This window comes from Morone saxatilis, unplaced genomic scaffold (assembly GCF_004916995.1).
Source record: "Morone saxatilis isolate NCDOM2014 unplaced genomic scaffold, NCSU_SB_2.0 Contig9, whole genome shotgun sequence".
NCBI classification, from domain to species: Eukaryota; Metazoa; Chordata; class Actinopteri; family Moronidae; genus Morone; species Morone saxatilis.
In genome coordinates, this window is record NW_023340268.1 from 14495976 (window position 1) to 14522233 (window position 26258).

General features: G+C 40.6%; 1 protein-coding gene across 1 annotated transcript; it reads right to left on the reverse strand.

Moving 5' to 3' along the window:
• Positions 1 to 861: 861 nt before the first annotated feature.
• Positions 862 to 25142, reverse strand: dnah3 (dynein axonemal heavy chain 3). The gene is made up of 62 exons (XM_035681514.1): positions 25116 to 25142; positions 24622 to 24723; positions 24316 to 24523; positions 24089 to 24134; positions 23836 to 24004; positions 23543 to 23735; positions 23050 to 23245; positions 22394 to 22519; positions 21128 to 21323; positions 20818 to 20997; positions 20562 to 20692; positions 20359 to 20464; positions 20071 to 20249; positions 19750 to 19934; positions 19437 to 19560; positions 18888 to 19041; positions 18559 to 18703; positions 18191 to 18402; positions 17956 to 18047; positions 17692 to 17806; positions 17352 to 17468; positions 16298 to 16477; positions 16066 to 16202; positions 15717 to 15918; positions 15504 to 15596; positions 15143 to 15253; positions 14900 to 15014; positions 14618 to 14816; positions 14374 to 14482; positions 14163 to 14276; positions 13444 to 13620; positions 13222 to 13313; positions 12888 to 13107; positions 12659 to 12793; positions 12425 to 12536; positions 12056 to 12297; positions 11730 to 11830; positions 11536 to 11641; positions 11273 to 11402; positions 10948 to 11181; positions 10742 to 10845; positions 10358 to 10652; positions 10069 to 10248; positions 9855 to 9978; positions 9607 to 9763; positions 9389 to 9532; positions 8494 to 9160; positions 8249 to 8414; positions 7913 to 8129; positions 7642 to 7824; positions 7262 to 7460; positions 6627 to 7140; positions 4898 to 6525; positions 4591 to 4816; positions 4261 to 4505; positions 3967 to 4083; positions 3703 to 3860; positions 3229 to 3396; positions 2975 to 3117; positions 2609 to 2813; positions 2209 to 2346; positions 862 to 1785 (listed from the first exon to the last, which is right to left on the reverse strand). Exons 1-62 carry the CDS (start codon positions 25131 to 25133, stop codon positions 1432 to 1434), a joined length of 12135 nt encoding a protein of 4044 aa, XP_035537407.1. The 5' UTR covers positions 25134 to 25142; the 3' UTR covers positions 862 to 1431.
• Between the last annotated feature and the right edge of the window lie 1116 nt (positions 25143 to 26258).

Sequence of the window (26258 nt, forward strand, 5' to 3'; positions counted from 1 at the left end):
TGTGTTTGGTGCAGTCTGAAGTTACGTCAAACTGAATTCAGATGTCAGATTAATTATATTTGAATGCACAAGTGCTGACTGCAGACAACTTCAAGCACATAAATGACATAAATACAGAAATTAACCAGGAAGCCCCCATCGGTCGTCTGAGTATATGAAACTATACCACTAGGATTTGACATTTTTAATGTAAACACCTTTCTTTCACGAAGCTGAATGAGGTCCATCGTGAAAAGGCTCAGTGATGATTTGTGGCATCCCATGTTATAATGCATGGGCTGTTAGCGGAGAACAGAATTCATCCTGTACTGAAACTCTGCATTTCATAATTAAGTCATAAATCAGCTTGCCGGGACAGAAAATCGTTTTCACACTCCCAGTCAGACCTCAATCAGTAATGGTGAGGCAGGTATTTGGCATCATGCAGCCCCCCTTCTTGCTGATGATAATCAATTGACAACCCAAATGTCCCAACAATGCTATTTGAGTGTTAGATTTTTTTTAAATTGTTAGTATATAGTATTTTTTTATAAACCATACTTGCACTAGATGTTACACTGTTTTGCTGCATTAATACACATGTACAAATTAAGATGTTTATATTAATGTTACTTATATACAAATTGTAAAGACTGAATCTCAGTGAAGAGCACAGTCAGTTCTCAGTGTGGATACCAAAAAAGATCCCTGTGCAATACTGGTTTGCCCTTGCTGCCATCTAGTGTTTGTCTTCACCAGCAACATTAACATTCTTATGAACATCAAGCATGGACAGATGCTTTAAGAGAGCACTGTAAATGTTGACATCATCCAGGTGTTTTGATATTATGTTGACTTTATTATCAAGTAATAAATCTTTGTAATAAACCACCACCCATTCTGAAACAAAAAGAACCAAATACAAAATAGAATTGTAAAGTGCATCATAGTACAAATATACATATCAGTACAAGCTCTTTTCATTTTGCGATGCCACCAGTTACCAGTCCTTTGACTAGAATCGGTTGCACAAAGTACAGTAAGTAAATACATTCTCCAAACGCACACAGTGAATCTTCTATTTACTGTATAGCTCACAGCTAGCATATATTATGAACGTGGGGGTTTAGTTTAAAACTGTAGGAGTCAATTGTACTGAATCATCTGTATAATCTGGACTCTACTGACAAATGTAAATGATAATTAACGAAATCAAATACACTCTAACAAAACAAACAAACGTCCATTCCCAATAAATCACGCACAATATGTTACCGTTACCTTCAAGACAAAATGTTACTATAAGATTTCATTGTACTATGAAACAAAGATGTTGTTGCTATTTGGCATTATGGGACAATGTGTCTTTCTTTGGCATACAAACACATAGACCTTCTTTGGCATATGCAGTTTGTTAATAGCTCAGTATATTAAATGAGTTGATGCTAGTTCTTAGTCATCCAGCTGGCAGAGGCATGCCACGCCACGGTTTACCCAGTGTTTCTGTGGCTTGTCAGAGGGCAGCTCAATGGACATGACGTAGTTGGTGGAATGGCCAGTGGTGGACAAGGTCCCTCTGCGGGCACTGGTTTTGTAAACAGGACAAACATAGATGTTTTCATGTAGAAACTTGGACATTTCTCCTGGCTTGAGCTTGATGATGGGCAAAGAGTCAAAGAGGATCTTGGGGAGGGACTCTCCAATGACCATGTTTTCTCTGTCCCAGCGTGCCCCCTCCATGAAAAATCCCTTAACATAGGCCCCGTCCTCTGGCTTCTCCTCCATATGGGTCTCCTCTTTAGTTACCTATAACACAACTCAGAGCATGAATATCCACCCAGTACATCCATATTATTATTAAGTAATTACAGGTGAATATAAAGTTTTCTGCAGGTTTCCACAGGTTCAATTTATGACTTTTTAAGGCCCTTTTAGGTCCATTATTAATGCAATTTTAAAGATAAATTTTATGTCCATAATGGCAAAAAGTACAAAGGATATAAAAGAGAGTTGGTATTTGTTCCATGTTGTTGTTTTGTTCGGATCAGTAACACATAAAAATAAAAAATTACAACAAAATAACATTAACTTCATGAAGCCAATCATGTCAAAAACACACTTAAAACAAGCCTAAAATTCAGATGATTGGATTTTAGACTTTTTAAGACCCTGCGGACACCCTGAATAAGACCAAAAACACTGAGAAAGGTGAGCAAAATAAAGACATGCCTCAAATTCAAAGCCAATGTAGTCTATGGGAATGGTGTATTTTCTGGCAAAATTCTGAGCAACTCCAGTCAGAAAAGACTGGGTGAAATAGAATCCAGAGACCCAGAAGACTGTAGGGGGGCCATTATCTATCCAGTCCTGTCAAGAAAAGACATCCAAGCATATGCATAGTATTAGTATATCAAAAAAATCTATTCTCTACACAAACAGTTTTACCACAATCTGAATGTAATTTTGTTTAATTGAATTAATTTGATCCATTGTGCACATTGAAACATGTTCTCTAACTTAAGACTAAACAAACTGTATATGCCATTGGGCTTAAACTGCTTAGTACGTGCTTTGTTCATTTTGCCAGTTGCTCGAGGTCTGTGTGAGCTATAACAATCACGATTCTTACTTGTAGGAACTGCAGTCTGGCTAAGAGATCAGTCACGTAGCTCCCCATTGGCTTGAGAGAGGGGTATGACTTGGCTGCCCACATAACAGGCACCTTTCCCACCAGCATGCTGTTGAAGACGTTCTCAAGTTCAGCAGACATAACAATCTGGCCCTTCAAAGCTTTGCGGATGTTTACCAAGCTGATGCGCACCACATGAGTGAGTCTGGCAAAAGGGGAGACAAATTAACAAAGGAGACAAAGTAACCGTAAAGGGTTTCATCAGTTTGTCCTGCACAAACTGATAAATGAACATCATTTATTTGTAATTAAGGTCTTATATCCAACATGAATATTTAATTGCATAGCAGCACAAGTTGGTATTACCTGTTAAAACGGATGATTTCCTGCCTCAGAACAGTGTTCATAGACTCCTCATACATGACTGGGTATTTATCTATCACCATTTGTATGTCAAAGTCAGCTGGGAGCTTAGACAGGATGTCTTCAGCAAGCTCATCTACTACTTCCTACAACGCAAACAGATAACAGTGTGAATATATGACAACAAGTGTTCACATAGTGTTTCCTCAGGGAAATTAGCACAATCCAAAACACTTCAAACAACAGTCAGTGCAAACCTGAGGAGACTTAGCCCCGCCACCCGTCTGTCTGGGCAAGGTCAGCAGTACTCCATCCAGGAGCTGATTGGTCTCTTGATTATCCTTTGTGATGTCGGCGTTGCTATGAAGTCCGAACACACAAGGATCGGCACAAATTGGAAGACTGCGAATGTAGTCAACATATGTCTGAAATAAAGAAAAACATTTTTGAAAATGAATTTTCTGTATTAGATATTCAACGCTGTGCCCTCAAGGACAAACATTATCTTCACTCCAGACAAATTTTACACTGATTAAAAACCATTAATCCTCCTGTGGGTAAACAGTTAAATCAGCTGCTGTTGTGTTTATTTGAAATGCAAGCCTTCATTTAGTTTAGCCATAATGATACAATAAGATAGTTGCTTTATGTCATACCATGACTGACAATGATGGATATGGCAGTCTTACGCTGTAGCATCAATTATGAATTGACTAGAGCTCTGACAGTACCTCATAGGGGCCATGAGCTGGGACATAATACAGATCTCCCTCACACAGGTGGTAGCACTCCTTCTCTATCAGCTCCCAACTGTAGAAGATGGACAGAAGCGACAGCAGCAGACGCCTGTCTTTGTCATCTGTCACCCTGCCACCATAGTTGCACTCACCTGAGAAGAGAAGCAAATAAATCATTAAAAAGAAAACACAGAAAATACAAGGACATTATTTAGATGTTTATTGAGAGGTTTTGTCTCAAACTATGATTTTCTTTACCTGTAAGGTAGGTGAGAGCCTCCAGTGGAACCTCATCATACTCATCCAGGAACATCTGGATCTGCCTCATACTGATCCTCAGGTCAGACTCATTGAACTCATAGGGAATATTCCAACCTGAGACAAATTGACAAACAACAGTAACAGGATTGTTTTTACACATAATGACAGAATGGTGGTAGAGTAAACAATAAACATATTATACAATTCCAAAAAAAAATCAATTATCAAAATTAAAAAACACACAAACACATTTCTTCATACAAGGGTCAAACATCAGTTTATATTCCTCACCCAGAGGTCCAAAGTTCCTCCTTTCCTGTACCAGAGCGTGGAAGAAGGTGAGACCAAATAGGAACTTCTGCCAAATGCTCTGTTTCTTGGAGCTGACAAAGAAGGCAGGGTCAGAGATGGGGTCACTCAGGTAGGAGCGCAACAGGTTGGCTCTTATTCCTTTGGGAGGCTCATTGGTCATCTTCAGCCCATTCTGCAGGATACTGACTGGGAACTTGTCAGAAGGATAACTGGTTAACCACAACCTGGGGAGAAGAAAACATACTTGCTTTTAATTGTCTTCTTCATGCAAGACCATGTTTAAGTGAATCTCTGTCTAGAATCAGTTACCTAAAGCTAGGGTGTGCGTTCTCTGGGGTGATGGTTTCCTCACAGATCCTCTCTAGAGTGGGCATCCAGCTGGTGGCCAGGTGGCAGTTCTGCAGTACCACCCAGGTGCCCTCTTTGATGGCTTTGTCAATCATCTGAGCTGCTATGGGTCCTTGTCCCTGTCCAAGAGAAATGGTTTGGGTCTTACTGCCCCCCATTTCTAAGTCATCAGCAAACTTCAGCAGACCTAAAGAAACAATACAATACTCATTAAAGATATACAAAAATACAAAAATTAAGACTTCAAAACAAGTGTTCAATTAATCACCTGCAGTTGGATCAGATCCGGGTGACAACACAAAGATGAGAGGAGAGCAGTTGTAGGAGTCTTTGTAACTCCCTGCCAGGTCAAAGGTGGGTGGTTCAATGTAAGCCTGTCCCATGTTATCCACTATGAAATCTTGCACTGCTGGAACCAGTTTATCTGGCCTGAAGCACCTGATTACTACCATTCTGTCCATCCCCACCAACTTACTCCACTGGCCAGGTAACTGTTCCTCATGGGGTTTTCCTGAATCATAGAGCTTCTTCCATTTGGAGACGTTGTCTTGGACATGTTCAAAGAAACCCTCCAGGTTTGGAAGTTTGGACGCCCTGACGATTTTGGACCAAGATTTTTCAGACAGCCACTCTGGAGCAGGATTGGGGTATGGGTTATCCAAAGCAATGCCACCTGTTAGAAGGAAGCGCCAGACCTGGTCATCAACCTGATTCTTACCCTGCATGATGCCTATAGTGAGCAGCAGGGAGAAAAGCAGCTTATCCTTCTCAAAAAGCGAGCGGCACACATTATTGTAGATGCTGAGGGTAAAGTGCTTGACGATGTTGTCGATCCTTTCAGCCAGATCATCACTCTTCAAGCTCTGGGCGATGGAAAATAAGTAGAGGTTGATGAACCAGGTCAGGGAGTACTGGTACATAGGCTCGATATTGGCCAATTCTGAGATACAGAAAAACAAAATGGACGAGTGTACAGCCACAGGACGGTAACCCATACGAGTGTCATCAATCTCTTTCTCTGTGACACTGGCAATTTTTTGCTTCTCTGAGATCTCCTCAGAGAGGATTTTGGAGGATGACAAAACCTTAATAGCAGTCTCATCCTCCAGGATGTTCCCCTCAGACGAGGAGAGCACTTTTAAGATCTTGTCCTCAATTTCCTTCAGCTGCTTGTTGTTGGCAGCACTCTCCAGAATGAGTTGGTTCTTCTTCTCTTCCAGCTCAGGTTTCTCTTTGGCTGCTACCAGCCCTAAAAGCTGGTCCTGTAGGCCTTGTGGCGTGATCATAAAGTTCAGCAGACACACTTTGACAGCCACCTCTGGGAGGTAGTGAGGGTTCCTCAGTCCAGTGGTCATGTAGAACAAAAAGTCTTTAGAATATTCCACAATATTCTCTCCTATTTTCATGTACTCGACTCCCTGCTGTTTGAAGGTCTGCTTCAGCAACACAGGTTCAAGTACCGGATCAAGTCCTTCTCCAACGTTCTCCAAAAGAACCGGGGTCCCAAACTGGATGCAGTTCTCCAAGACTCTCACATAGTTTCCATCAGACAGTTTGATGACAGCAAGTTTATTAGCCTTCTCCATGTTCTTGATCCACTTGTTGGCTTGACCTTGAGGGTCAATCATTAGGGGCCACCGACGGGAGTTAAACACAATGATGCCATTGTCTGTGGAGAAGGAATCCACTGGCAGTCCAGCAATCTGCCATGCCCTGATGGCCACCTGGTTACCCAGAGTGTTGGTGAGGGTGAAATCCAAAGAGCAGGGGATTTTCTTCTCCTGGCACAAGATATGCCACTGCTCCTGGCACTCTATACGGTAGTCTACTGTAAATGCCCCAAGGTAAGATACAATTCCAGAAGAGAGGAGTATGTCACCTGTCAGGTTGGTGTATCTGCAGAAGGGAAATACAGAACCATTTTTATTAATATTAAACTGCAGGCACCCCACATCATGACTAATAGTAAAGATTAATATTCATATATATTTATATACCTAATCCCTAGTTGCCTTGCAGCCTCAGTCCACCTGTCTTTCTCCCCACCCAGTCCTCCTATCAACTTCTCTGCCCTGATCAGCTTCTGAGAACACAATTCAATGTTGTCCTCCAGTTCTTTCTTCTTGTTAACCATGGCATCCAAGTCATCGTTTAGGCTCTGCAGTCTGTCCACAACTTTTTTCAGCTCAGCTCTTTTCACAGTCAACATTTCCATCTGTACAGCCAGCTCACTCTCAGCAAACTTCAATTTCTCCTTCTTTGGGGCGACCACTTTGGCTACACGCTCATACACTTCCATTGCTCGCACCCATTTACAGAGACCCTCACAAGCTGAGGAGACATTTTTAATAACAGAGGGCTGGAACTCAGGGTTGTCGATAAATTTATCCCTGATTTTTTTTATGTTCGGGGGAGGAATGTTGTCTTTGTCGTAAGCTTTGAGGCTTTCCAAAAACTTCAGGTCTCCAAGGAGCTTCTTAGAGGGGCCCCAGAAGTCTTCAACCATCTTACCTGTAACATATTTATTTAAAATATTCTGTGATCAGGTTCTATATTGAGCTGAATATTTTTATATTTCAATATGATTTGACAATGCCGGATACAAACCATTCCATCCTAGATGTGATCTTACCTGAGCCACTAGGATCAGGTTTTCTCTCTGGCTTGATGCCCTTCATGATACAGATGGATTCCATGACTAGTTTGACTAGACCTGGTGGGTTCTGCATAGACTTCACTACTGTAATGTCTGAAGGTTTTAATGTGTCCAGTGCTGACAAGGCAGCCTCCAGTGCAGGCATTGCTTCTGCCAAATCTCCCTCACATTCATCCTGAAAAAACAACCAGTACACAAAAATCTGTATCTATATGTGTAAATGGATACAAACCAGAATGCATCACTTTTGACCTCTTTAAAAGAATTGGCAGATACAGTGTAGAAAAACAAAGTTGAGCTTAAATCATGGACAATTTTGCACCGGCAAAATGTGTAATTGGTCCTGAAATACATACCTTAATGGCTTGGGCTGCAGCTGCTGCTTCATTAGCCACTTTCTCATCAGCAGACACAAGTTCTTTCTTAGCATCCACCTCCACTGTTTCCCCCTCTATATTGACCATCATCTTATCTGTTTCAGCTGAGGTCTGGATAAGCTCTGGCTGCAAGGCGGTTAGCTCCTCTTGCATCACTGACACCTGTTGGATGATAATGTATCAACATCCTTCATTTGGTCAGAGAAACAAGGTAAAACTCAAGGTAATATTGCTTGACAGGGTGCCTCACCTGAGAAGCAGCAAACTCTAGTTTCTGGAGACCAACAATATAGCGGTTCCTCGCAGTATCCACTTCATTCCTCTTGCTATTGAGCAAAGCCTTGAAGGTGAGAATGAGTTCAAGGTAGGATGTGGGCGTGACATAGTTGTGTCTCCTCAGTCTAGATAAGTACTTTTGAGACATGTCTCTGACACTTGTCTGGAAAGTCTTGCACATCTCCACCACCCTGAGATCACAGAAAAACACAATGTGGGCATACTACACTGTGCTGGATGCAAATTAAGTCCATGCCACTGTTGAGCAGCGGGAAACACTACTTATTTTGCATCCGTTTTATGTCCTTACTCCAGTCTGATGTCACTCTCCATTTCCACATCCTCTAGGAACTTGTAGGCCACCATCTCCAGAGCATCCTTTGGCCATGCGTGGAACCAGTCAATGGTGCAGCAGTTGATAAGGGAGGGGAACATCCTAAGACGATTCCTAAATGCATCACCGATAGGACTCATGGCTGTTGAATACAATAATTCCCAGTTACTATATACAAAACCTTCAATGATAAACGAAAAAGGATACGTAAAGGTACCTACCTAGCACAATGTGAAGGTTAGCCTTCACACGGTCAATGAAGAAATTGTACAGTGAGAGCGGAGTGGCATCAATCTTTTTGCCTTCCATCCGGGCAATTCCCTGCATTTTGTCAATGATATCAGCACGTTCGTCCGCAGGAAAGATGTTAGGCACATCACCAGTGTTAAGCAGCATGTTGATGTCTTCTAACATGGCCTCATTTTTGATTTGGCTGTCATTGAACAGGAACACCAGGCTCTTTCCCTCAATGCCTGCTTTAAGCATTATGCGCTTCAAGTCATCACGCCAGTCTGATATGCTGTAGCTCTTGGTCAACTCAATCTGGAACAGGACGTAATCACTGATGTATGTGCCCAGCTTAGTGGCGCTCTGACGACCTGAACCACCAATGCCGACAAGTAGAAGGTGACCATTGTCTTGTTTCAGCACACGGCAGATGCGGGAAATGTGCTCAATGGCAAATTTGAACATTACAAGAGCCATGGGTGCCTTGCTGCAGCTGTTGTACTCATCCAGGTAGAACTCCATCACCCCTTGTAAGGCACCCATGTCTGTGATTTCATCGTAGCACTTAACATCAGAATCAGGCTTGGCATAGTCACCGAAGAACAAACTACGGATGCACTCGTCCACTACCATGCCACCCGGGCTTAGATGACTCAGGAGCTAGACAACAATAGGAAATTTAGGATAAAATACGGACAAAGCCTGTGACAGCAGTGTTGTTTAGTACCTAGCTGACTTGGAAATACTTAGAAGTGTACTTTCTCACTAGCAGATGAATGCAGAGGTAGGTACTGAAGGAAAAATATATCTAATAGAAGAAACCCTTTAAACTGATTTCAACACATATAAATTCATCTTTTTTGTTTGACTGTTTTAAGTCATATGTACCTTTTCCATACTCTGCTTAAAGAAGTTTGAGGTTCTCTCTTTGACGATGCCAAAGAATGTCTCCTTGTCTTCGCTGTCAATGAGCCGGTCATAGAAAACACGGTAGATCTCATGGATCCATAAGCGGATCAATTTGTCTCCATCCTGCCAACATACATGAGGAAGAGATACAGCAATTCAGAATGAATTTAAATATTTCATTGTGTTTCCACTCTTACCTGCATGTGCGTATGAGGAGCCAGGAGCACGCCTCGTATCACTCGAGCAAAGTCCCGCAGGTTGAAGATGTAGTGGGACTTAGATGGGGTAGGGAGGAAGCTGTCCATGGCATCCTTATAGACTGCCATGGTGGCCTGGACCATGATCTTGCCTAGCCTTAGACCGATGACAAAATACAGCATGTCTTTCTGACAGTTTATATCATTCTACCACTGTATGACATTCTATTACACATTTGATAAGTTACCTGTAGAAAGAGGCATCAAATCCCTTGCTGAAGTGCCAGTCAGTAATGGAGCTGAATATCTTGGTCAAAGTTTCATCATCAAAGGAATCAATTGAGATGACATTCAAGTGACGAGTGAAGCGGCCTAGAATTTCAAACATTTTGTCAATTGTAGGAAATCTTAATAATGCTGTATTCTTTAATGAAATGACATAAATAATTACTTCAACAATACCTGTAATGTCATTTTTCCCACCACCAGGGGGGCCCATTGCAGACAGAAACAGCACATCCACTATGTTTAGTCTGGAGGTATCCTTCTTGTCATACCAGTGATGATGGTCAATCCACTGCCTCAACAGCTCGATTGGGGGTTGGGCGCCATAGATTTCCTTTGCTGGCATGTTCAGATCATCTATGTAGAAAATATGAATGTCAAACACTTTAATATTTGAGATCCTTACTCATTGACCAATTTTTAACACAACAGGTTGGAATTATACTGTATGTGCTTTCATCCTTACCAACATAGACAATACACTTCTTTCCCATAGGAGGTCCAAACACGCCTTTCCTTCTTCGGTCCAGCTTGGCCATAATGATGTCTTGAGTCTGATTCGCTGAGGTTCGGGCTGAGAAGTTGATGCAGTTTGGTGTGTACTGCTCTTTAGGCAGCTTTACCAAGAAGCTTTTATTGATAACAGACTTGCCGGTGCCAGTGGGCCCAACAAACAGCATGGGTATTTCATGTGCCAGGTAGGTACGCAGGAAAAAAAGCTGACGTGCCGTCTCCATGGTTGGGATGATGAGGTCTGACACCTGGTGAGGACAAGCAGAGTCTCAGCGAACATGGACATCCACAGTGGCATCTTTAGGAGCAGTAACCTCTGTAAGATAAATATACTCACATTAGCTCCAGCAGGAATGACGTTTTCTTCATTTGTGATTGAATCAGTCCATACATTCCACTGTCCTTGTCCATCCTTATGAAAGTAGTAGTCATAGACACTGCCTACAAAATAACAAGTAGATATCATGCATGCATAGTGTTAAAAAGGCAGATTTTTAATTGGGATAATAACTATAGACATAATGATTGTTGACATTTTGTGACCTCTCTCAGGGAAGATGTTGTTCTTTTTGAGTTTGATACTCTTAGGCCGAGGGTGTTCATCATTCATGCCCATTATCAGATTGCGATAGAAGACGTCAAACTTCTTACGACTGCTCCCAGTGATGGTCCCACCCACAGTCCATACTACTGCGAATAGGAAAAGACCCTGCAGCCACATGGTTATCTGCTGGCTGGACATCTGTGTATCACTGGTTCCTGATGCAGAAATTTCATCTGGGTGTAGATAGGAATGTTAATACATACACACAAAAACAAACTGACAAATAGAAATATGTATAAATCATAAAATATCATTCTTACTAACCCATCAGGCAGGTGTACAACTTCATTAGACTGTAGGCCAAGTGAATGGGAGAAGTTTGAACCACAAAGCGACACTCCCTGTCTATAAAGTCCAGACATGGCTGAACTAGCCAATCAAACAGGTCCATTATCTGCGGGACAAAAGATCAAAGAAGCAGATATAAGACACATTATGTTATATATGCCATCTTAAAGGACATAAAAGTAACAAAAACTGTAAAAGGCCATCCATGAGCCATAAAGCATGCGTGTTTGTAACCTTACCACTTCTCTATGTTCGGTGCTCAGACTTTCAGGCAGTGTGTTCATGTAGGAATCTCTGAGAGGAGACCAGCCAAGCTGATGAGGTTCCATGTAGATCATACCACACCTTCAGATCAGATAAATAGTTACATTCAATAAAGTAACTTTCTATATGTACCGCAGTTGCTGTTGCAGATTCTGTCTGTGTTGCTTACCTACTGACAGTGGCTGGAGAGGCTTGCTCCAGGTCAGCAGTTTCGAAGATCAGACTCATCTTGGCACTCATCTGGATGATCTCACCACTCATCAGACAAAGCTAACAGACAACAGAGTTAACCGAACAGATACTTCTTATTTATTTGTAAATCAAAAGTAAATCCTTTACAAAAACTATGAATGTCCAGGCCAAATTTAAACAAATCTGGCCAGCAGTTGTTAGCCTGACCAACCAACTGACTAACTAACTGCTGTCAACACTTCAGAAAATATTTTAGCAGTAAGAACAAAACAACAGTGAGTAAGGCATCAAAATGGCCAGTACCTTCTTGTTGTCATCCAGCACGGTATTCATGTTCTCAATCCAGACAGCATCGATGGGCCCATCAAAGAGGATCCACTGTCGATTTTCTGAGGTGGAGATAGCCTGATCTCTGAAGGAGGTGGCCAGCACACCATCAGACCACTCATGGCTGACTGGATCAAAGCATCCATACAGCTGGCCCATGGTGATGGCCTTGGGGTTGATGATGCAGTAATCCACTGCAAACTCGTCCATCAGTTTGGCTGGAAAAGTGAAATTAGATCTATATGAATACTGGCTTGCTAGGGGTCAATTTATGGTAAAATAAAAAAAATAAAAAATAAAAAACATGGTGGCAACTAGAAGATTCATATTAATTAAAATACCTACCATCATAAAGGTCTCCAAGGGCAGCAGAGAGAACTTTATATGCAGAAGTCTTTCCTCCTAGAGGGTCTCCTACTATCATGAAACCATGGCGCACCAACATCATTTCATACACCTATACACAATCACAAATATCAAATGCTAAGAACATTTATAGGGTTGAAGTATACTGTTACAAATTGCAAAACAACTTTTATGAAGAATTAGGAATTACAAAGTAATACTCCTCCTTGGTACCTGGATAATCTTGCCAATGAACCATGGGACAGGCTGGAGTTTGAGTTTAGCAATGTTGTCATTAAAAGCCTTGAGAAGGAGCTCGTAGTCTGGTTTTGGAAGGACCACACCAGGGAATAAATCAGAGATGATACCCTGTGGGCAGCAGTGGGAGGAATGAACTGAATAATTACTAAACCTACTGATTTATACATAGAAATGCAATTGGATTTGGTACAAAATTAGTCACCTGAAACAGTGGCACATCCTGTGCTAGAAACTTGGCCATGTTGACATCCATCAGTGCCCTAAGCAACAGCACGCTCTCATTCTCTTCAGGGTACTTCAGCTTTAGATTCCCTGCTGCAGTCAGCACAGACTTCACAGCTCGCATACCATAGTCATAATGATGTTGGGAAGACAGTTGCTCAGAGCATAAACGGTAGGTGGCCACGATTTTCTGTGCCAGACTGTCAGTGAAATTAGAGATGTATGAGGCTTGGTGAATGAACCAACCGGGAGCTCCAGCTCAGAAAAAAATATTTGTAGTAGAAATATTTAATTCAATATTCATTCACACTTACCTGCGAGACTCAATAAAGCCCATTGAGTATAATGAGATCTCTCCAATGAGACCATAGTCTGGGACCATCATAGCCACTGTACGGAAAAGAGCCTACAAGACAGGATTAAATGTTCCAGCATCTAATTCTCTCACATTAAAAGTTTCCCACTTCTTAATCATCAACAGATTCTTCTCTGTTAAGTAATGTTTAAGACTATACTGCAGTGCTACAATAATGTACCTTAAGGTTGTCAGGGAGCTCGGCCCTGCCGGCATAACCAGGGTTCATGGTGATGAAAACATTGCAGGTTGGGTTGAGCGACAGCTCTGTCCCCTCAAACATGAAGGTTTTCAGATCCTTGGCGACGGCTTGTTGTATGCAGAGGATCTGTTGAGCTACCACAGAGAGCACTTCCACCTGTGAAACAGAGTAAACAAATTTAAATATAAACATATAAAAACACATTTGTAATTGACTCTAAGAAAATAGAGCCAGTGCAATGCAGACAAGACTGGAGTTACATTTCTTTCTTTTTTTAAAAACTATATTAGCAGTGTTTTGTATGAGTTGCAGTCTGTCAATTACTCTCTTTGTTAAGACAGTTTAAAGTGTATTAAAATCAATCAACCTGGCATAAAAGCTAAAGCAGTCTGTCTACACCCTGCTGAGTTGCAAATGATCTAAATTTGGATAGGTGTCTGAGTCGGAGGGAGACAGATTTTGTTAATATGTGGTTGTGCACAACTTCCAAATTCCAAATCTATACTAACTCTTTACCTGATTCTTACCTGGGAGGCCAAACTGTCTGTTATCATTATAATTTTTCAATACAAAAAAAAAATTCTAAATCTAATACTAATAGAATAATTGTTGCGTAATCTTAAACTAATGTTCAGTTAAATAATAAAGCAGAGGGTATCATTTGACAGCTATGTACAGATTTGATCAGTTGTCCTCACCTCAATACGATTGAACTCATCAAAGCAGGCCCAAGCTCCTGACTGAGCCAATCCTTTGAAGAACTTACTCATGGCCTTGTAGTCCAGGCCATCGGAGCAGTTGAACACAACACACTAGAAAACAAATAATAGCTTTAATGTCAGTATTAAGAAAAAGAAATACATAAATAAAATGCACATTAGTGTGTTACTGTACACCGTTTTGCTGTACCTGCTTAGCCAAAGCTTTTGCCAGATCTTTTGTAGTCTCAGTCTTGCCAGTTCCTGCAGGACCCTCAGGAGCTCCCCCCAAGTTTAACTTCAAAGCCCCCATTAGAGTTCTGGTGTAACACACAGTCATTTGATGAAATAGTACAGTGAGAGAACTTCACATATTGCACATTTGAGTTGCAATATGTTTGCACTTCTTCATTATCCATAGCTGACAATAAGAGAACAAATAAACTGTAGGTTACCTGTAGCAGCGGTCAGTAAGTGGTGTGATTACAAGACGGGGGGAATTGCCCAGATATTCGTAGCCATATTTTAAGCAAGTGGTGATCATGCGTAGCATCACATCTCCATCCTCCCAGAAGTAACGCAGCTGAGAAATCCACGCAAAGTCATTCAGTGAAGAAATCCGGTCTTCTGCCAGTTTTGCCACAACATCTCGAGCTAGCAGAGGAAAAATGCCTGAGCATGAGCTATGTTTAGTTAAGAAAACATATTTTATACCTTTAAAATAGCAGTTATATTACCATGAACATCTATAACAGTAAGAGCCCCAAGAGTCATTCTTGCTCCTCCGGCCAGCTTCCCACGCACCAGCTCCACAATGTCAGCAATCTGGGCATTGCACTTCTCCACATAAGCCTTTGGGTGGGATGGAAAATCAAGCACAGATTAGACTAAAGTGCAATAATTAGGTAATTTTGGGGCTTAGAAGTTATGTTTCTGTGTGGAAGTTAGCAGTGGATGTACTGCCGGATCTAAAGACTGACAGGCAGAGAGTTGGTCTGGATGGCCTCAGATACTTCAGTGGTCCAAAAGATGGAGGAGGCACAAATGACAACTTGGCCGGGCCACTGCAATACCCACTTCTTCCTGGGCAGCTACAGGAAAAAAGTATTGCAAAGTACAGATTAGTTTGTTTACATGGCTTATGTGCAAAAGCATTCTTTCATCATCCTTAATCAACATTTTAATACTACTCAAAGGAACTGTTTTATTGGAAAAACATATTACCAATTATAAAATGAAAGTCCCCAGTATAGTCCCCAGTATAGCTATGACTTGCCAACATCTACTGTCAGTCACCTTAAGTTTATCACAGTTTGAAAATAAAGTTATCTCTCCAAATACCTCTGTATACTGAATCACTCCTTGGTGGATTACATGTTGAACACTCCTGAGCATTAGTTTCTCCACTTGCAGCAGCCACTTCTCTACCATACCCTAGAAAAACAAATGAAACGGTCACAGTCCACCTCATATGATATACCGTATCAATTTAACGTAAAAATAAATTAATCCTTTACTGACACTGTATAAAACTGTCTGTGTCCTTTAAAGTACCTTGGCATGGGCTGGATAAATCTTTTCTGTGAGGGGCACACACTCCTTCTCAGAGCTGATCATGCCAGTGATCGCCATATCCTCTGTGAACTCCAGTTTGGCTATGCCCTCAAAGCACTTCTTCAAGTGAGGCTGCACACACAGTGGGTCTTTGGTCTGTGACAGAATTTCCAGCAGCTCATCGTTGGACAGGAAGAAGAACCTGGGAATATGATGAAGAAAAATAAAAAAGAGAGGAAACAAAATCACTTGATAACACAATTAAAAATAATCTTAATAAGTGCTCACTGAGTAATTTGTATGTTCTGTTATAAAAATGTACTACTAGGACTAGTACTATTGGTCAAACCTTGGGAAATAGAGCCTCTTCTTCTCCAGGTAGGTATTGAGGCCTTTTTGGATATCATCTAGAAACACATTGGACTCCTGCAGCCGTTCCAGCATGTTGGGCTGGCCTGTAGCCACCAGCACGTGTGTATCCTTAACCTGGACCAGTGAAATCACACAGCAGCCAAAGTGAAGCGAAGTGCATAAGACTTTTACAAACCAAAACAGGATGTTGTATGTAAAGAGGATTTTACCGCCTCAGCAATGATATTCTTCCAGTAGCTGTCCACAATGGCAAACTTGCGTCCCTCCTCAGGCATCTGGGCAATGATGTCCTCAGAGCTGAAGATGGGTTCGAGGTAGAGCCAAGTAGATTGACACTTCAACATGGAGTCAATGATGTCCTGCATACTAAGCAACTTGTCCTCCCATTGCTAGGTAGGAAAATAATGGCGAGAAAGTAAAACACAATTATAGCAACAACATACTATTGTAGTGTCTCATACTTAAAGAATTTCTAATGTTAAGTTACCAATAGTCCAAAGCCCATACCATACTCATGAATGAATTAAAAACTACACAGAAGAATAAGATAACAGGATAAAATCATATAAGACTCAAAAATGGTAGTGTAGTAGCAGTTCAGAAGATAACTATAAATATAATAAGGTTGTTCCAAGTCTTTTTATGGTCATTTTATGACTCTGACTTTCACTGGTGTATAGAGTGGTACTGCTGAGGTTGTGTTTATGCAGAACAGGCAATTTTGTTATTTGTTCTGGCATGAAATTGTGCCTGCGTTCCCCCCTGCTCAGAGCCCCTCTTATTGCAAACACAAGAGTGACTCTTGCACACACAGACTTATAACATCACAAGCTCATTTTATTAAGTTGAATTTTGGTTCTTTGACTTCTTTAATTTTTACATACATTGTAGTCCTAAACATTTAAACATCAAAATACTACCATAAAGATGCTAATTCCTCCATTGCTTGTAGAATGTCTTCAGTAAAACCCCTGTATCTATCCTACAGCAACAGGAGTTATCTGTGTTTATCTGCAGTGTCTAATTTGAAAGTTTACTATTTTTGAAAATGTGATATAGTATAGCATGTTGAGCTAGCACAATTGTTCCATTCTTTAAGCAAAGAAAGAAAGGAGACATCATGTTAACTTTTCAAAGCCAACTTTACTATGGTAACATCTACTATTCATACCTACTGAACTACACAGCAAAGGGTTTTATCCCTTTACTTTGAGTGTCACAGGCTTAACTGGACCAAGGTTGATTTATGTTGCAGTGTCTTACCTTACATTCTGTCTCTATTGGCTTAATGAAAGGTGAACCTCGCATGGTTTGCGCCTTAATAATGTGGTCATCCAGAAGCAATTGGATGTCATCAACAGCTGACACAATATTGGTACCCTGTGATAAAACATTAAGTGCGTTTAATACAAGTTGATTTCAATGTATGCAAGCTCATTAAGTTAGTTAGTTAAAGACAAACAGCAACATAACCAACATGTCAATTTCTTGTAATATTTCAACATTCAAGATGTCATTCTTTGGAAGAAATTACGAAGTGTTTGAGCAGTCCAGCTTTTGGTATGTCTGTGAAAGTATGTTACTGTATATGTGTTTGTCATACTGTATCTCTGTATGGAGTGAAAGAGAACCGGAGCTCAGTCCATTCATTTCTCATCTTGTCCATGGATTTTTCCAGAGAGTACTCCTTACTGGCCACCGCTCCTATTTCTTCTAACCTAGGGCAGAAGGGCAGAGGTTAAAAAAAAGATCCATCACCTTCTGATCATGGTGTACATTTCCATAACTCAACAAACGAGGGTACATTTTTCTTACCAGCCATGTTACATATATTCCAACACTGTGTATTGTCAGTAAAGTGTCTTACTTAGCAGAGAACTTGGAAAGCCCCAGTTCCAGCATGTTCAGCAGAGAACTGTTCACATCCGGTTTGACATCAAAGCCCACAATGCTGCTAATCTGCAGACACATCAATTATTCACATCAGCTTCATGGATCACAGGCGATGAAGAACACTTGGTCCTTACAAAGTGAATCTGACACTGGATTTCTGTCAGTGTCAGTTGATCTAATGAAGCAAAAAATAAATGAATTCAGCTGACCTTCTCCCAGTGGCGGTCTTTGATCCCGGGGTTACAGATGGTTGTTAGGATGGGTCGGTGCTGCTTGAACTGGTCTATCTTGCTTTTGAAGCTTTTGGCCACATGACAAGGCCCAGGAAGATTAGAGAAATACTTATTCAGTTTATGCATGGTCTTCCACATGATATCCAGCTCATCAGATATTTTCTCAGCATCCAGGTGTAGGAAAGGACCTAGAGGTTAAGTGATAAAGGAAGTACACCAATGTCAAAACTTTGCATCTTGCTTGCACTTGTGTGCCATTAGTTGATATTTGTGACATTTAGAGTCACACAGTAACAGAGAGAAACAAATGGTAGCCTATAGTGTCCTCAATATGAGTCACCCACCATTCATCCACTCGTCTGACATGCTCTGAAAGTTTAGTGCTGTGGTCCAGAGCTGTTCATACGGCTGTTTGTCAGCTATCAGAGTTTGGAGCATTGGGAACTGTCTCTGCTCCCTATCCAGCAATGTCTGCTCTTTGTTGATGTCCTGTAGAAATGAAAGCGGTGTAAACATTTTCCAGCTACCATCTGAAACATGATTTTTAGGATGAAGATGTATGTTTTGCTTGGATATCAAAGCTTTCTAACCAAAAGGATAACCACGTGCTTATCCTTTGTGGTATCCAAAATATGCATTTAAGTCTTGCACTGTAGAGTGCAGTGTCTCTTACCTCTAGTTCAATGAGAGCAGCCTCCAGGTTTGTAGTGATTTGTGTGAGTTTTCCCACATTGTTCTTCATCTCCTCCAGGTTCATCACTTCCTTCTTCTTAAAGGCCTGTATCTCCTTGTCCACATCCTGCAGCCTCTGGTCAAACTCTAATATCCTGAAATAGTCAAATAGAGATGTAGCAGTTGTCATTTCAGTTATTGGCTTTGGGGATACTTTACTTAGTTTGATGTGTCAAAAAGCATAGCCTGTGGCCACATTTACTGAACAATGAAGCAAATATGCTGACATTCTTAACAGTTACAGTATATACAGTATATATAATTTTCAGCATGTAAAAAAAGCCAAAGGTTTTGGAAGGCATGTATTGAAATCTAAATTTGAATTTACTGTACCTCCCTGTCTTGGAGCCAAAAAACAATCTAACTATGAGGGAGACTGCGTGGTACCTGGGTCAATCTATGGAGGGGCACACCAGTGGCAAACACCACATTCAACTGCAGTGGTAGCCACTTGTGTGAGACCAGGAGTGTTTAGTGTTTATTCAGTAACCTTGTTTGGAGATACTTTTCAGCCTGCTCTTTCAGGGTATCCAGACAAGCCTTGCTGTCTTCAAGCTCAATCAGGATCTGATTGGGCCACTGGAAAACACGGGAGTTCAGCGTCAAGTCTTCATCTAGAGTAAGAAAGAAAAGACAGCCAAAAAAGATATAATTTCTTAATTCCAACATTGGTGCATATGGATAAAGCTTACGTTTAGCTTGCTAGGATTTTTAAAAAGTAATCTATGGTGGCATTTGTGTACATTGTGTACATGTCATTTCTTTCAAGTATAATTGCAAATACCACAAGAGGTTTCACATACAGGGTAGAGTAGCATAGTCCAGGAGGAAGCTGAGGCGGTATGTTGCCTCATCAATCTCATCTATCAGCTTGTGAATAGTCACATCACTGGTCTTTTTAATATACTGTTTTAGAGACACCAACTCCTCTGTGGTTTTTGGGGTGCCTCTGACGGTCTTGGTAATCTCCTCATACTTTTGACAGATCCTGGGGAAGAAATGTATGTAACGTGAAACTGATTTGGAACTAAACAATGAAAATAAATTAGACAGAATTAGATATACTGGACACTTTCTGCTTGTGAATTTTTAAAACTTTAAGGCAGTGGAGAGTTTCCTCTTACCCCTTGTTAAGCTCTCGGTTCTCCTCCACTTCAAACGTGATTATTATGTTTTTCAGTCTCTCAACGCGGTCACAGAAGTCATCATTCAGCTTGCCAGCGTACAGACAAAACATGGACAGGGGCACTGTAACGTGCAGTGAGGCAATCTCCTTCCACAGGTGATTAATGCCATCAATTTTCTGAAGATTAAGAGAGGGAGAGAGGACTTTGGCAAAGCAAGTGGACAGCAAGTGGCAGTTTAAAACAGAAAATGTTCAGTGTAGAGGTTAGATGGAAAGGTCTAATTACCTTTATAAATCCGTCTAATGAGTGCTTCTCCTTGAGAAAAGTTGATATCTCCTGCTTTGCTGAGTGGTCCAGTAGATTGCTGTATTTGTCATATACATTCAAATACCTGAAGAATGAGATGTAGTGTTAGGAGTTCCATTACACTTGCTACATCATAATGAAGAATAAATAAATAAAGACCTAAATTCAGTTTGTGTCATTACTTTTTAGGTCCCACAGTGTTTTTGTCGAAAACATCCTTGGCTTTGTTGATTAGGTTTGTAACCAGTGACTCCTCAGGACTGACAGTGCGGAGGTACAAGTTATTGATATCGGGAAAGAGGTTACATTCCACCTGGCCCAAGCACATCAGCCACAGATTATACACACATTTGTTGTATTAAAAACAGAAACGGCAGTGTCTATTGTGTAATAAAACAGATGGCAATAAGATGTTGTGATGCTAATAGATTACTGTACCCTTGGGAGCTTCTCAGCACTCTTGATGATTTCCATGAAGGCTCTGTGAATGAGCTCCCAACATTCCTGAAAGCTCGGACTAAATTCAATGTGAAGATCATTCACTTGTAGCTGAACCAGCAGCACCTGAGACCCAACATACTTCATCTCGTCAAACACCTTGCCAAAGTCATTGCCGTCCTGAGGAATACACACAAAAAAAAAAAAATCAGAAAGAAGTCTAAAAAATAAGGGTAGATTTGGGTGCACATTTGCCCACACATTTTAAAAAGACCATTTGAATGTGGACAACTAAAACTTTTGCCCAAACCTTGTGTAAAGTGAAGAAATATAACAGGTCCTGTAATGATTCTATGACTAGGCTTCGGAGCTGCAATGACATGAGAGCAGCCACACAGCTGAAGAACGCCTGGACAGCTACAGGAGCCACCTGTTCACTCTTGGGTATGAGGGGCAACCACAGATCCTCAAAGGTGTTAAGGAGTAATGCACAGTAAGGCAGCCATCTGAAAGAGGATGATCATGGTAAGTTCAGCTGTGGCTATTTTTTTGTTTAATATCAAAGCATAAGAAGAATTGAGGTCATATTAACAAAAAATACACAAACATAACACAAAACTTTGGGTGAAAAACAGATTTAGGGAAAACATTTACAATCCAACCTCTCTGTACACAAACAATTGCTTTTATTTTGTCTATTTACTTTAAATAAATGGAACATTTTCTGAATTACGGTTGTTGCAAGAGTACTTAATTTATTATAAAATGTAGTGAACTGTGTCTTTTTTCAGCAGGAAATATCACAACTTTTGGGTGCATGATGACATACAGTATAAATTAGGTGAAAACTGAATTAAACCGATCAAATCCACTCTAAATGTGCACCTGGACTGGATTTATGTTGCATAACACTGGTGGTCGTAAATTATATATTTTCAGTAATCAGGATCTCTTTCCAAGAGCATGTTTGCTAGCAGAATACCTGAAGTGCTTCCTGTACAGTTTTCTGTTTCAAATTCTACAATATGTTATGCATGTAGTTAATGCAATGTTATATCCTCAACATGAAATATGTACTCCCTGGTTCTTATTGACATTTTCATAACCCCATAGAGACACATAATGTCCTCTGGATCGAGTATGGCTGGCATGGGAAACTGAGACACCATAACTGAGAATAATGGTATCCAAGCGGGTGCAAATTACAAACATGAAAATAAACAAACAGCAGACAGTTTCTACTAATTACAGTGGCTCATATTTCAGTCCTGCAGCCAGACAGCATACAGGGCTGCTGCGTGGTCTAACACGCATGCTACAAAGGATTCTATGGAGACCTAAAGTGAGGCAGTGTGTAAAGCAATCCCCTGAAAGGTAGCCTGACATGGGTCTGACAAAGTGGGGACAAGATGGAAACACGAGACTGCACCTACAACAGGATTAGCTCTCTTGGTTGTGTACATTTTATAGAAGCCATTGAAAAGAAACAATACAATGATTAACTCTGAACGTCACCTTATGTTCTCACTGACAGACTGGCTGTTTGGAGATAGTCTGGCGAAATGGCAATACTCACTTTTGGAGTAGCTCATCTCTTGTGGTTTGGCACTGTCTCTGGATAAACTCCTCAAACTCAGATGGCAGGAGTGGGAGACTGGTGGAGAAAAGGTCTTCCAGTCGAACAAATCTCAAGGATGAGAAGCTGAAACAAGATTATTTATTTTACATTTTATTTGTTGAAAATAAACACATCCAAATTCAAAGTAAACAAGAGCTTGTGCAGGAGAGGTAACAAAGACTCCTCAATGCAAGATAAACAGAATTACACTGAAGAAAACAATAAGGAATAAAAAGATTACCACAAAATAAATAAAAGAGAAGAGGAGACCAGGAAAAAAAAACATATACATAACTCCAGATGTCCAACAACACTGCAATCGGGAAGTTATTAATGTTTTTTTCAGATGGTTTAAGATATAAAAATGATGAATGATGAATTCCACAAAACAGCACTTCTGTATCTGTATCTAAAGTAAAATACAGCCACATTACTGCAACATAAAGGAAGAAGAAAGTGTTCAGACTGTCTAGTCAGATATGGATGAATGACTTAATTAATTTTGAAGAAATGAAAATGAAATGAAAAGTCTTAGATTACAGTGAGTGCTGGAACCAATTCTATAAATAATTAAATATTATCCAACCCAGTAGACCAGTACACTTCTGTATTACCTGTTTAGCCAGACATCCTGCAGTAGGACCATGATTGGACTGATAGTAAACAAATGTTGGCTTTGCCACATGTGGGCCTCCTTGTAACTTGTTGCCCAGGGCACTGGGGCACGGATCACCCTCCTGGGAAAGGGCTCGGGGATGCTGGATATGGACAGTCGCTGGCGCTCAGACGGATCCATCAGAATGTAGTCCACTGTCAAAGAACAACAAGGAAGACAAAAACAGATTGAACAGAGTGACAGAATGTAATTTTCAATGAAAGGGAGGCATTTCATCACAGAGGAAAATAGTAGTTAACTAAGCCACCAACTACAGTGACTGGCTGGTCAAACCCATATGGTCATACATGTAAAATAATCAGTTTTTTGTGTTTTATGATGCAACAAAATGTGCTTGCAGATATAGATGGAAACAGGTATAAAGAAAGGATTGTGTTACTGTCACATGTCTAAATAAAGAAATGCTAATATTAAATCTGATTGTTTAATACCTATGCTCTTCTTGAGGCTGAAGTAATAATCTCTCTCGACCTCCTCTTCCAGGTTTGCCCTCATAATCAGGAGTTGTTTACTACTATTTTCAGTGTCAGGAGGCAGCAGGCACTTGATGTTCATCATCTGCTGGTCTGGCTGGGGGGCTAGCACAGAGCTGGGGACACCAGTGCAGATGTAGTACATATACCTCTGTGTGAGAAAGGTTAAGATCAACAGTGTGAGAAAAATGTCACTCAAAACATTCTAATCAACAACTGACTGGTTCATTTCTGAATTTATTGATACTTGCTTCCAGGTCTTTCTCATTAGGTTCTTGCTGCGTGACCCTAATTTCCTCCTCTTGGCTGTACATGACGTCCAGCTGCTCATTAGGACTCATAGGCCGGCTACTGGGAGTGTAAAAGTTTCTCGATCTTGGCTTTGGTTGAGGTGAGAGTGAAGCATGAGAAGATCTATCCCTGTGAAAGCATGAACTGATGAGATCAAATGCTTCATAAAAGATAAGCTATAGCTCGTATGTGTTGCTTTAAGGGCATAATTACCTTCTCCTTGGTGAAACTGCTCGTCCCCTTCCAGGTGAGGTAGATGCTAAAAGCCCCGTTAAGATCAAAAATCCATTCTGAGAAGTTTCCAGAGCAGTCTTAAGTGTTTATATTCTAAATTATCATCAGATAACAAAGTAAAGAAGATTGCAGTATTACAGATACTTTCATGTGGGCCTCTCTTAGACAAACAGACCAGGGTTTGATAGAGGAACTTGAAAGGATACAAGGCCCTGCTGGTTTTGCCAAGGATTGGCGGAGAGTGTGTCGTCTGTGCTGGAGTTCAGTCATTTTAAGGCCCTGTGCCCGGGGACTGTAGTTGTTTCCAATAGACTCAGTGGGCGTACGGTGGAGATGTTGCTCTTTAAAGGGAGCTGCTAGAGTCCAAGAATTGGTCTGAAGTATGGGTGGGTAATGACTGTGCCTCAAGACTATCTGAAATAAAAAAAAACAGCTTGAATGTTAATATGGAGTATGGTAGCGCAGAGCTTATCTGGGCAAAGTTTATATCATACATTAATTGATAATCTTACTTGATACAGTTCTGAGGGTTCTGCATTACAAGTCATGGGCAAAGGTGGGGGAACCGAATATCCTCTGCTCTGACTCATATTGCAGATAGAGTCATCCTCCATCTGTAGTTCAGACACAAATAGTGAAGGTTGAAACACAACTGTGACTTTTACTTGCATTAATTACATGATCTCTTAACTTTTTGGTTTTTATTCAAGCCTTTTTGATGCAGTTAAAGATGCAGTTAAATGCCCTAAAAGATCCACTGTATTGTTTCATTACAGTACTTAATATGATAAACACCCGTGCCTTTTCTTTTAAAGTTGTTCAGTGTCAAACTGCAAATTTAATCTATCTTTACGACGATATCAAATAGGATATAGATAAACAAGTCTACTATACTTTAAGTATTTAACTAAATGGGGGGATTTCACGATGAAACTGTAGCCGAACAGATAAGAGGAAGAGTCAACCATTAACCTATCGTCAGCTAGCCAGGTTTAGCTTTCATTACCTGCTTCAGCCGTTCCATGTTGTTCAGCTTTTCTGCCAGTGACAGAAAGAAAACAAACAGAAAAATAACTACAACGTATGAATGAAGAGAGACATTTCTATTTGTATCAGTATAACCTAACAGGTAAAGAGTAGAAAGCACAGTGGCCGTTAATATCAGTTACCTTCTATCGGTCGCTCTGTAACGTCATGCCGGTAAGGTTTCATTCATTGCTGATGACTGACATTAGCTTCACTGCTTGGAGGTTTGAAAGTATTTACCTGCCACTTGTATTGTACAAATCGCCAGAACTATTTAAAGCTGCTGGCAGTTAAGTTTTGCCCTGTCAGTGCTTTGACTAAGGAAATAAAAAAAAACATCACGTTGCTGTAAACTGAAACACTGTTGATCTCATCCTGGAACGTCTCCATGGCAACACCAACCACCTTGTTACTGTCGGAGAGCTCAGCTATGTGGTGGGCGGTGCACTTATTTCAGGTCACAGGTCTGACCGGGTACACATGTGTATGTAACGTAACAAAGCCACAGCCGAAAATACCACCACTACTGCACTGTGATATAACTACATTTACATTTTTGTGTTTTTGTTTTTTTAATAATTCCATTACAATGTTTAAGGTTGGGTCGATGTGTTGTCGTAGGTTTACCTGGAGGCATCACCATCCAGCAGCTGCACTCTGCCCTCTGGTGGCCACTCTGCCCCTCCCTCTGAACCTGCCTTCACACCGTCCAACCATCTCCTAATGTACATTTCTATAGGGGGAAATGTAGTATTAGTGTGCTTTCATTACTAAATGAACTGTCGCCTAAATTACTATGAATATTATGACAAAATTAAAGATATAACTGCGTACAATATTAAACTACACAACTTTTAGTTATACATTTATAAATACATGTATACATTTCAAAAATAGCATACACACATTGTTTTCAATCTAAGCTTTCTTTTCAAGCATGAAAAAATATTTCTGAATAACATCACTAGGGTTAAAGTCAGGACTAAGGCCGGAGCCAAAGTTAAGCCAAGTTGTTTATGTATATGGCCCAAGAAACTCTCACTGTATCTTGAGAATTTCAATAAATACCCAAGAACCTCTTAATTTTAACATTTATTTTAGTCACTTTATAGTTAATTAGATG

Excerpts from the sequence above, each read along its gene's own strand:
- dnah3 (XM_035681514.1), bottom strand. Across the intron at positions 15,015-15,142 it reads TCCAGACCAACTCTCTGCCT|GCTTATGTGGAGAAGTGCAA; the intron begins GTCAGTCTTTAG and ends TCCCACCCAAAG. Across the intron at positions 6,526-6,626 it reads GCAAGGCAACTAGGGATTAG|ATACACCAACCTGACAGGTG; the intron begins GTATATAAATAT and ends TCCCTTCTGCAG.